This window comes from Diabrotica virgifera, chromosome 8 (genome assembly GCF_917563875.1).
Source record: "Diabrotica virgifera virgifera chromosome 8, PGI_DIABVI_V3a".
NCBI lineage: Eukaryota > Metazoa > Arthropoda > Insecta > Coleoptera > Chrysomelidae > Diabrotica > Diabrotica virgifera.
Genome location: NC_065450.1, coordinates 48,353,739 through 48,366,647, shown reverse-complemented (window position 1 = coordinate 48,366,647; position 12,909 = coordinate 48,353,739). Strand labels below are relative to the sequence as shown.

General features: G+C 32.5%; 1 protein-coding gene across 1 annotated transcript in view; it reads right to left on the bottom strand.

Annotated features, from left to right (window-relative positions):
- Nucleotides 1–12,909, bottom strand: part of LOC114334845 (serine-rich adhesin for platelets) — a 300,061-nt gene that overhangs the window by 136,020 nt on the left and 151,132 nt on the right. Inside the window, exon 2 of the mRNA XM_050658731.1 lies at nucleotides 4,737–4,797. Within this exon, the coding sequence (XP_050514688.1) occupies nucleotides 4,737–4,797 (61 nt within the window). The remainder of the gene's footprint in view (nucleotides 1–4,736; nucleotides 4,798–12,909) is intronic.

Genomic DNA, 12,909 nt, shown 5'->3' with positions numbered 1-12,909 from the left:
CGAGGCCGTTGTACCCCCCCTGGCGACAGGACTATAAATGGTTTATGTATTTGTAGTGGTTACAACGATAATTTGATCTGGCAACGGGCAATCCGAGTTCATTTACCGGGCCATCCCAATATTTTCTTTAATCTATTTCGAATAGAAAAAAATCTAGTGTACATTCGATGGGCACTAGATCATTTGGGAGATAATGCGCAAAAAGGCAACCATTTATAAAGCTTAACGTGTAATCGAGATTAAAAATCAACCATACAAAAACGCAAATCATGACAAATCTTGTATTAAGCGATAAGATTTCAGTAAATGGCATGCCTATTGAAGAAACCACCTCTTATAAGTACTTAGGGCATGAGATACGCATAGGAAGAGATAATCAAACGTGCGAACTAAGCCGCCGCAAAGGACTCACTTGGGTGGCATTCGGAAAACTGAGCTATGTCCTTAAGTCAGAAATACCTATGTGTCTCAAAAGAAAAGTATTTGATCAGTGTGTGTTGTCAGTACTTACCTATGGTGCAGAAACTTTAACAGTAACCAAGAAAGTAAGAAATAAAATTTGTGTTACCCAAAGAGCCATGGAACGCTCAATGTTAGGCATTTCTCGTCGGGATCGAATTGCGAACAGGGAGATAAGACGGAGAACGTGAGTGACGGATGCCATAGAAAGAACTATGACCCTAAAGTGGAACTGGGCTGGACACATAGCTAGAATGTCGGATAACAGATGGACACAGCGAATAATACACTGGAGACCAAGACAAGAAGCATATCGAAGTAGAGGTCGTCCGCCAACCAGATGATCTGATGACATCAAACGGATCGACAGAAACTGGATACAGACAGCACAGGACAGAAATGCATGGAGAAGACTGAGGGAGACCTATATCCAGCAGTGGATAGATCCGGGTTGAATGATGATAATGTTGGGTCGCTGTAAATATTTCCTTTTGAAAATTTTATTGTATTATCTTTACAGTATTTAGATGACAACGAGATTTGTCCAAATTGTTTAAACAAATTAAAAGAGGGGTTGTTAATTTTTAAACATTTTGTCGTCAGATTTCGTTAGTTTCATGTTAACTTAAAAAAGTTGAGTGACAAACTTTTTAGTTTATAATTTTAACCAACATAGTAATAAAATATAATTCATGGAAGAAGTTTTCTGAAAAATTTTAAGTCAAAATATGCAATATGAAAAAAGTTATGTGACTTTATAGACAAGTGGTACTCTTCCAAAAAAACGCTTTTTTCTCGAGACACTGACTACGGTATGGTGAATGGCTAATTTTGGTCTTACTTTATGTTTTTGATGGTGATGAAAACGAAAATAAGGTTTATTTTGAATTTTAGATTGAGAAACATTGTCAAAATCGTAATTTTACTCTAAAAATAAAAAAAATGAAATAACGGTTTTTTTTAAATTAAAAGTTGCATTATTTTTTTTTATAAATATTTTATTCTTTATACCCTCTATTTTAACATAAACTGGATTAATAAGCTAAATTTAAAATTTTGTCCCTCAACTTTTGCGATTAAACGTTGAAATTCAGGAATCTGCACCTTTCACTTTAAACAATGCATAACTTTTATTATAATGAGACAGAAAGATTGCAACACGTACCATTGTCTTCAGAAAGGTAAAAAATATATACTATAAAAATTTCAGAAAAAATAATAAAATTTAACAGAGTTATTAAACGCAAAAAATGTGATTTCATTTTCTTTTTATTTTTAGGGTGAAATTGCGATGTTGCCCATGTTCCCCTAAGTGAAATCCAAAATAAACCTAATTTTCGTTTTTAGCTCTATCAAAAACATAAAGTATGACCAAAATTAGCCATTCATCACACCGTGGTCATCACACCACACAGTATCTCGATAAATAAGCGTTTTTGTGGTGTGTCGCTCGTCTATAAAGTCACATAACTTTTTTCCTAATTCATACCTGGCATTTTTCAGCTGATTTGACAAGCTTTAGATATGTTGCCCTGTACTTCGTGATATATTCAGTGGCAGAAACATTGTTAGTAAATTTCTTGATGTATAGTAGTGAAGGCATAGTCTTGGCTGATATGCGGATACCTTTCGTAACCCAAGGTTTCCGATGTTTTGGCTTAATAGTAATTAAAGGAAATGCCTTATTGAAGATGCGGAGAAGCTTACTTAGAAAAACACTAAAATTATAGTCCACGTCTATAGAAGGAAAGTGCCACTCAGAAGTTAAGCAAAATTTTGGAATTTACGAAAATTCTGAGCGGAAAAAATCCTACCTAAACGTCGGGTTTTTGAGGAGGGTTTGCTGAAGATGTTAAACTTCGTATACACTGCTTCATGATCAGATAGTCCTGCATTAATAACTGTAGAGCAGACATCAAGGGGTGAAAAATCTGAGACAATATAATCGATTATGGTAGATGTAGTTTTTGTAATCCTTATAGGAGAATTAACGTGCATTGAGAGACCATACGATTCAAATATGTTGGCCAGGGACACTTGGGTAGCACAAGCAGCAGCATAATTAATGTTAAAGTCACCGCATAGAATTTTTCTGCTTTTATGAGGCAGGTCATCTAACTTTAGCAGGTTCTGAAAAAATAGTTCCACGGTAGAGTCAGGTGATCCATAAATACAAATAATGTAAAGATTAAGATTTTTATTATAAACTAAGGAAAACTCAACGAAGGATTCACTTAACAAAAAGTCATATTTTGTTACCAGAGAAAAATCATTATTTCTAGAAAGAATTAGGGTGCCTCCATGAGCCGAACTTGGACGATCATACCTGGCAATTGTGGTATATTTTTCTACAACAAAAGGCTCGTTGATTTCAAGCCAGTGCTCAGTAACCACAACTATCGGGGGAACCGCAACTGATTTTTCGCATTTTTGCATAAAATTTGATTTTCGAACATGTTTCACCAATTCTAGATAAAGATAAACTTCATATTCAGATTCAGCGACCTTGAAAACATAAAGAACCACCAAAATTTGTCATTCACCTTAAAGTTGATTTTCATGGTTGTTATAACGTAATTTTAGGGGTTGCTGCCGCTCGCCTATTACAAGGTACCTATAAAGAATATTTATGGTTCTTGATATAAAGTATCTTGATATTGATATAGTGAGACTTTAGACCGATCACTTGAGTTATTTTGACTAGTAAGGACACGTTTTCATTCTCGTTTTTTGCAGTTATCATCCAACCAATTCACGTCCACTGCTGGACATAGGTTTCCTTCAATTGTTCCCACACTTTACGGTTTTGTGCTGATTGTTGCCAGTTTTTACTAATCCGCCTGATATCATCTGTCCATCGTGTAGGCGGCTTTCCTTCACTGCGTTTATCTTCTCTTGGTCTCCATTCCATCAGCTTTTTTGTAGTAAATATTCGATTTTATCCAAGCGAAGCTTTTATAGTGACATTGTATCAATTTTTCTCTAGTAAATTGAAAAATCGTTATGACACGTGAAATAATGTTTATTCGGTTGATTTGGTTTAAAGTAATCTTCGAAGTAACAGAGCAATAATGACTGAAAAAAAAAAGATTCCGGAGCACTAATTTGTTAATATACAAAATAGCACACTTTCTGCGAACTTTGCATACCTTTATTACTAATATACGCAATCTTAAGATTCGATTCCACTAGGGATGGCGGTTTTTGACAAAACACCGGTTTTCGGTTATACTGGTTTTTTTGCTTACGGTTTAACTTGGCGGTTATAACCGGCCAAAAAAAAACCGGTTTTTGGAAAAACCGGTTTTCGGTTTTTTTAATTCAACAGGTTACAAAGTTACATTTGCAATACACTTTAGTTTGCGAAACTCCATTCGACTCGATATCAATATGATCAAAATTAGTACTATTGAAAGAACCTGTATTACTTTTAACACGTTTGTATATTTGTAGAATAGGTACATTTTGACTCATTTAATACTTCCTGTATGAGTGTATCGTTTTGAAAACGTAGCAAAATTCTTGGAGATTCGTATTCGTAATCAGTAATTCGATATTCATAGTCAGAGCATTATTTTTGGTAATCAGAAAGTCATTCACCCACTTTCAATGTCAAGAGTTAAGTGTGAAAAATAGATGATGTTTGCGTCTAATTCAACCAGATCACTTCTTATGTAAATATTATAATTACAAATACCTTTTCAAGGAAATATTACGATAAAACTTAATAATTGTTTCTGGCTGATGTGAGATTGCACTTTCAGTTTGCTTCTGTATTTTATAAAATATAATAAAATTTGAATTATGGTTTTGTTTGGAATAATTACTTGAGAATAATAATTATGATTGGGATCCGAAATAATACCTAACCTAATCCTAATCACCGTAAAAACCTAATAACCGGTTTTTACTTTAAAAAGAAAAAGCCGGTTATAACCGGGACAAAAAAAAAACAACCGGTGAAACCAGTTATTGCGAAGTAAAAAAACCGGTTTTAGGTTTAAACCGGTAGGTTTTTCCCATCCCTAATTCCAGCAATAAAATAGCTGGTAAATAACTTTTTGATTTTTCCTAATTTGCCCAGAGTGTGTCATTACTTGTAATAGGTTTTAAAATACAAATCATAAAATGGTGAGCATATGTCGTAGTTGCGTAGTCGCGTTTTTTTACAAAAGTTTTTATTGATTTATTTGATTAAATTTTAGTTGCTTTTACTAGTTGATTTTATTACTTATGCAATTAACTAATCATTAAACTTAGATCAGTATCCTACTTACTCGTTAATGACACCCATGTTGCAAGAGATACCAGAAGAAACAGCCATCGACATATACCTGCCTGAAAATAAACAAAATAATTAGGGCACAATGTAAAGTCTGAGGCAAAATTAACATACATATTAGGTAATACCAAATAATAACATTTACGGAAATAAAATTAATAGTTATTTATGTACCAAGTCAGTAAAGTGACTCTTTATCGAACGAGTTTGATATTACGAGCAGAAGGAGCGGAGCGAACGAGGCGAGTAACAGAAGAGTTCGATAAAGAGTCTTTACTGACGTGGTGCATACAAAATTTTATCACCAATCATAAAAATCATTAACACTTACTTAATTACTTACATCCTTCTAATGAAAAAAGAGTGTGTACTTTGTACTCACGTAGAAGTTATACATCTATTATTATGATTTCAACGAAATAAATATATTTTAAACAGTTTAGTTGTATTTTTATTTAAATATTAAACTAATTTTATTACTTAAAATATGTAATACCAAAAATTAAAAATAACGTTAATAGTTACGTCATTGTTGCTTTTCCCTTGACGAATCGTAGAAAATCTAAAGTAGTCACAATAGTTATATTTTGATTCTTTTTATTGTACATGTACAAACATAAAAACAATGAATAGTAATAATTTTATATAATAATAGTAATTTTATTTTTTTAACTTTAGACAAAATAAAAATTTCGTATGACAGTAATGACAGAATGCTTTTGCATGATGGCCGGTTTCGATGATTAATCGATAACTATTGAATACTTAATTACTAAACCTGTAAAGTTTTGATTTATGTTGTATGAATATAATTGCAAAATACTACATAATTTCAATTTTTGACATAAATTTAATTAATAATAACGTAAATTTTGTACAATATTTTTAATAATTAAAGTAAATACATTTTAAGTTCACTCAAATAAATAATCGATTACTGCCATCGACCACTTACATTCACTCTCTGTTAATTTGATTAATAATCGTGGCAGGCAAAGTAAAATTCTTCTTTAAGTACAATAAAGTGTTACTTTACTGCCGCAAATGGCAAGTGAGTACAATAATGAATGACTTTAGTGACGGTTGGCGATAAACAAAATGATACTAAGCTGCGACCACTTTTACACAAGTTTATGAATCAAATAAGTAGTTCGTATAGTAGCGCGTCGTTTTCGAAAAACAATTTTTTTCATTAAGTTGAATTTTTTTCACCAGAACATTTTCTCACCAAGTTGAGATTTTCTTCACTGGAAGTATACACTCAGGTGCAGAAACTTGATCCATGACATATTTCCCATTTATTGCGACTTTTAAAACTTAGGACTTGTATGGCCTATAATATAAATTTAGATAAACCCTCGTATAAACACAATTAATTTTTATATACACTGGGCGAAAATATCGAATATTTTGAAATTATTATTAATTTCCCGGTTTAGGATTAATTTTCCGAATGCGATGTTTTAAAGTGTCATATAAATGCTCGATAGGATTTAACTCCACTATAGGCTATATGGTGGCCAATATAATTTTTAAATTGAATCTTATCGAGGTACTTAAGTACATATTAACTATTCTAACGACATAAAGACTAGCGTTAACGTGTATTAACACGAATCAGTCATATCCAATATGGCTGGCAAACGGCAAAACATGATCTTCTAAAATGTAATGTACATGTCAGCTGTCGTTCACCCAATCACCTCCACAAGTTCGGTATGTCCTTTTCAAGAAATACCATTCCGTAGCACTATGCCACCACCTCCAAAATTAACCTACGGACACACATCAATTTTTTTTGCACCATATCTCGCTTAGTTTGAATGTAATCGACATTTAACAGTACTCGTTTTAAAAGTCTCTTTAAGCACTACAAAAGGTATTCGTAGCATTATACTCCTAGAATCGACCATTTCTCTGTTATTTTAAGTTGAATACACCGATTTGAGCTTGCACCAACAAGACAATCTCTTTTCACTTACCATATCTCATTTTGTATTGTAACTAGAAGATTTATGATGAAACGAATCTCTATGATTTTTCATAAGCTACAAAAATGTTTTATATAGTTTTTTCATGAGCTGCAAATTTTTAAGGTATTCGCAAAAAACCGCCCGAAAAGGTGTTATTTTTCAATAAAAAGGGCAAATTTTTAAGCACCAATAACTCAAAAAGCGTTGTGTATAATAGTTATTTATGAAACAGTTCGTGAAGTATGCTTTTTGCGAACGCACGAGATTTTTAGAGCACGAGCGACAACGGAGCGAGTGCTATACATCGCGTAAGTTCGCAAAAAGTACTTCACGCAAAAAACTAACTCTTCGTTACTGGAATTCTTTTCCATTCTACAATTTTTAGTACTTTGACATTTAAAAATCCTAACCACTCCTAACTACTTTCAAACCACAAAACTGTCAAAATTTTTGTTGTAAGTCATTGCTCATATTGTCATCACCATGACAACGCCAAAGTTAAGGATATTTGATTATATTAAAGTGTGCCAAAAAACCCATTGAAAGTGTGCGAAAAAGTAAATCCTGTTTAAAATACATTGTAACTTCACCCACACTTTAAACCCTTCGCGCACTGCTATCTATAATGACAGTTTTCACAAACTAAAAACTTATACATAATAATATGACATAGAGTAGATAAAAAACATTATAGAACAGTTTTTGCTTATAATTAGGTTATCTAGCCACATCCGTCGCTATTTTGACCAAAAAATTTTCCATCCCCAGAAGGGGTGGTGGTGGGACCCAACCCAAGATAAAAGCGGCCTAGTATATAGGGTGGACTTTGAATTAGGAGATAAGTAGAGGCTGTTTCCAAAATTTTATTAAAATCCATACAGTAGGATAGAGGATTACAAATTTGATATAGAAAATTATATTCAGGAATTCAATGATTAGTCACAACAGAAACCCTAACAAGGCAAACGCAAAAAGCAAGATAAATTATTTGTAACCTGGTAAAATTACAATATTAAAGCTTTCGTGATAAAGGTCCAAGTACAGAATAAGTACTTATAATAAAACACATAATAATTTGTTACAAATCAGTTCAATGTACATGGATGTCCGTCCTTATATCAACTCGTCCTTTTAAAAAACTGGAATTTCTACGTATGTTATAACATAAATTGTAATTAGTATCAACATTTTCAATGGAATTATCATAAAGAAGAAAGTTTCGAGCTAAAGTAGCAAAATGTTTATTGCTGATTGTTATCTTTTATGCAATTGTAATTACTGTTTTATATAACAAGTATATCTAGAGATATTGAGGAAGTAAAAACACTTTAAATTATTAATAGATTTTTTACGATTACTTAAATATATATCTCTAAAAATATATAGTACCGGTCTAATTAAAATATGTTAGAACAGTGGAAGAGGATAACAACAACGACAATAAAGACGACCATCGATTATGTCACCCCTTATATTTTCATTAGCCGTTTTCCATTAAGCCCTTGAACACATGGAAGCAGGAATCCTGTTAAATGGAGAACTATTAAACAATTTTAGAAAGGCGGATGATACCGTTATCTTTGCCGACACTGCACAAGGGTTACAACTGTTAATGAAAAAAGTAGCAGAGGTTAGTAGCAAATATGGACTAAAAATTAGCACTTCTAAAACTAAAGTCATGATAATCAGCAAAGAAAGAATTGAGAGGGTACAGTTTACCATCAACCAAAAAGTAGTAGAACGTGTGCCAAAATACATGTACCTTGACACTACATTAAATGAGCAGTGGGACCACTCCCAAGAAATAAAATCTAGAATAGAAAAAGCAAGGGCAGCTTTCATCCAAATGTCCAAGCTTCTCAAATCACACAATTTGAATTTAGAACTGAAACTCACACTACTCCGATGTTATAACCGTTTCATTAAGAATTTTCCATATATAAAATGGAGATACCTCAGCACAAAATACGAAGATTTAACTTAAAACACTTAAATAAAATATTCTTCCTTATCAAGATACAGAGTGTTTTATTATAATTATTCTAAAATGATTTTAGCTCATTGTTTTAACACCTTCAAATATTTTTGTTCAAACTTGACAAACAGTTTATAAATGTTAAGATACTTTAACTAGTGTTAAAAGATAGTTTTCCGCTATTACCAGAGGCGTGCTGTAGGCATATATATTTCCTTTTTGCCCCTTTCCCCCTCACAATTTACGCCACTGTCTTAATAATTATTTTAGCATGTTTTTTTTTATTCTTCGTTATTTCTTACGTAAATATCATCCTCTTGTCTCAATGCGATAGAGTTTTTTTTTTTTTTATTTATTAAACACCAATAAGATGCTTAAGAACATTACAATCTGATCAAATAATGTGATCAATGAGCAACTTATTTCTAACCTAAATTACTACTAAAAAACTTAAGACTAAGGACAAACTCGATAGTACCCCCTAGGTTCTGTTAATATATTGCACAAATTTTAACTTGTACCATCACTTGCACCGTGCACTATTTTTCACTTAACTAACTCGAAGGGTTTCTTCCTCTTGAGTCTTCTAGCTAGATCCGTGTTGTCGAGGAGCTGGATGGCCTCAACATTGACGTGTTGAAGAAGTCGTTGTTCGTGACTCTTGGCAAATTTTTCTATGGTCTTGTTAACAGTATCCATGTCTAGGTCCCTATGGAGATCACTGTTCCTATAGTACCATGGAGCGTTGACAATGCTCCTTAGCACTTTGTTTTGGAATCGTTGAATGATAATTAAATTTGTATTACTAGCGCAGCCCCATAGTTGGATGCCATATGTCCATATAGGTTTTATAATCTGTTTATACAAAAGTATTTTATTGTAGATTGAGAGAGTGGATTGTCTTCCCAATAGCCAATACATTTTTTTATACTTCGATATGCGATAGAGTAAGTAGTTTTTAAGTTATTTGCGTTTAAAGATATTTTATTCAATAAGATTAATAAAATCTTATAAGCATGTGTTTAAAATACATAATCTTATTGAATTTATTACCTTTAAACGCAAATAACTTAAAAACTACTTACTCTATCGCACTGAGACAAGATAATAATATTTGGGTAAAAAGTAATGAAGAATCAAAAAAACATACTGAAATGATTATTACGACAGTGGCGTAGATTGTGAGGGGAAAAGGAGGAAAAAGAAAGTATATATCCCTACACAGTACGCCTCTGGTAATAGCGGAATACGATCTTCTAACACTTGTTAAAGTATCCTAACATATATAAACTCTTTGTCAAGTTTGAACAAAAAATATTGGAAAGTGTTGAAGCGATGGGCGAAAATCATGTTAGAATATTTGTAATAAAACACTCTGTATCTTGGCAAGGAGGAAAATTTTATTGAATTGTTTTAGGTTAAATCTTCGTATTTTGTGCTAAGGTTTCTGCAGTTATTATATGGACAATTCTTAATGAAACACCCTGTATATTCTTTATCTTATATGGACTCCAACGGAAGCAACAACGAAGAGACTGGAAGCGAAAGAAGACATATGGAACAATTCTTAAGATATCATGGATGGACAAAATATCAAATGCCAAACTACTTCAAAAACTTAACAAAGAGAAGGAAATAAGGTGCACGGCGAAAAGAAGAAAATTAGAATATTTCGGCCACATCACAAGAAATAAAACAAATTAAAACCTGTTAAAATACATTTTGCAGGGAAAGGTGAACGGTAAAAGAGGCGTCGGAAGAAGAAGAATTGATAGGAACTGGAGGACCTGGTTTGCGACATCCACTTCAGGGCTTTCCTAGGCAGCAACTAATAAGGTTTTAATTGCCAGAATGAGTGCCAATATTCGTAACGGATAGCCACAAGAAGAACAAGAATCGATTATGAAAACAATACAGTGGAACTCCGATAAGTCGGCCTCCGATAACCCGGAAGTGCGAGTAACCCGGACCAATTTTAATAAGACAAAACAAACATTTTTTTAGTTTGACTGAGTTTTTTACCAAGAAATTAACAATACTGTATATAATACAACTGTACGTAATTTAGATGCATTGTGCATACATGTATTTCATGTATTTGGAAATATAATGGAGTTTATCTGTAAGTATACCGTATTTTATTAATTTTTACCATATTTTCCGGGTAACCTGGATTTTCGATAACCCGGATCGGCCGCGGTCCCGATTAATCCGACTTATCGAGGTTCCACTGTATATCGCAAAATTTTTAAATAGGTATTTTAAATTTTTTCTGTTAAAAAAATAAAAGAATTTTGCCGTGAAACGAAAACAAGAGACGTATTATTTTTCAGTGTGTTGAGAGAGCGCCGTAAACACCGTTACTAGTTTAATTCTCATTAGAAATCATCAGATCGTGTATATAGGGCTTTTCATTCACATTCATTTGTTTCGAGCTTCTGTCATGTGACGTCTAAAATTAATAAATCTACGTCATACGTCTTTGGTTTGTATCATTGATAAGTACCAATAACGTATGACGTAGATATATTAATATTAGATGACACATGACAGAAGCTCGAAATAAATGACAATCGATGAAAAGCCCTATAGGGTTATCGAGCCTACTAGTATCGAATCACGACAAAATAACAAGATATAGATGCCGTAGCCACATCTGCCTAAAACAATTCAAAGTTTTATTTCTGAAGAAGATTTTATAATACGTTTCTTGTTTTCGTTTCACGGCGAAATTATTTTGTATTAGTTCTACTTCTGAGTATAAAGACATTGTTTTCATTGAAATTTTGCCACATTGAATAGACGGGAAGTTAGGTGCAAATTATAGACCTTTCCTAGTCTCCTTTAATTCAACATTCGCATGGTTTGCAAGTATTAGAAACCACGAAGGCGTAACCAAAAACTTGGTCTCATTAAAAGTTTTATCTTCTTCCGAAATAAAACTTTGATAATAATTTTTTCTGGTTAAATTTTTTTTTATATATAAAAAACTCACAGTACTTTGCCATGTGAACGCGGCCTTAAGCTTTAAAATATGCTAATTAATATTAACGATTGCTAATCAGAAGTAAAGAAGCACTAAAATTATAATTGTATTTGTAACTGTTCTTAATTATATGCATTAAGGATGCGGAAGGTCATGAACGTATTATTTTAATTGCCTTGAAACCATTTGCACAGGAAACCATCAAATCTAAATTCTGTTGGTGATAAAAAATGTATGCAATTATTCTAACGGAAACACTAAATATGGCTCAAGAACTAAATATGTATCTATAATATACAATACTAAACAATAGTACTTAAGTACAGGGTTTCCAGAAACTCTCCCGACAAACGAAGACCGGAGATTCCTCAGATGATATTATAAATGATAAATTTTCTGAATTTTTAAAAATATTTAGATAGTGAATATAGGCCTGGATCCCGCGTACCAAAAAATTGATTAAAAGTAAGCTGAAAATTTGTTAATAGCTTAACGGTGTCTAGTCGGACAAACTTTGATGTACGGGAACACTGGAACAGGGGAAGTTTTAATTGTGGAACAGGTTAAAAATTTCGAACGTCAGACTACGAAAAGTTCCATGTCTTTTGTCGGACAGAACTTCCAATTAATTTGTTATCCTTTCATTAAACTCTCATAGTTCAGGAACCGAAGCCTTTCAACTCGCAAGTTTTACAGAAAAGATCGATTTGCTTGAAAATTTGAGAATAAGTAGTGGATAGTCCAAGGATTAAAATCTATATGATGTCGAAATGCGCTTTTAGCATGGGGGTGGTTGCCACCCCATCTCGGGGGTGAAAATTTTTTATTATATTTTGACGGCAAAAGTTGATAAAAACATTCATTCTAAGCAAAAAATATTCTATACATTTTTTTTAAATTAATATTTTTTGATTTATTCGCTATCGAACATGTTAGTTTTGTATAGAAAAATCAATGTTTTTCGATATTACGATTCACTCAATTTTTGCCGTAGAAAATTTATTTTTAAACCAAGTTCTTGGGAATTAAATAACCTACAATTTTATATCGAAACATTTTTTCGCATCTCTGATGCTAATCTTTCTATTCTGAAGAAAATGGCAGTTTTTACCAAACTACAAAAATTCTTTATTCGCTTTTAACTCCAGTTTTTTTAAAAACTAATCATTCTAAGCCGGTCCAACTTCTAGAATTTATTTATAATATATAAATAAATAAGAATGAATAAGGCCAA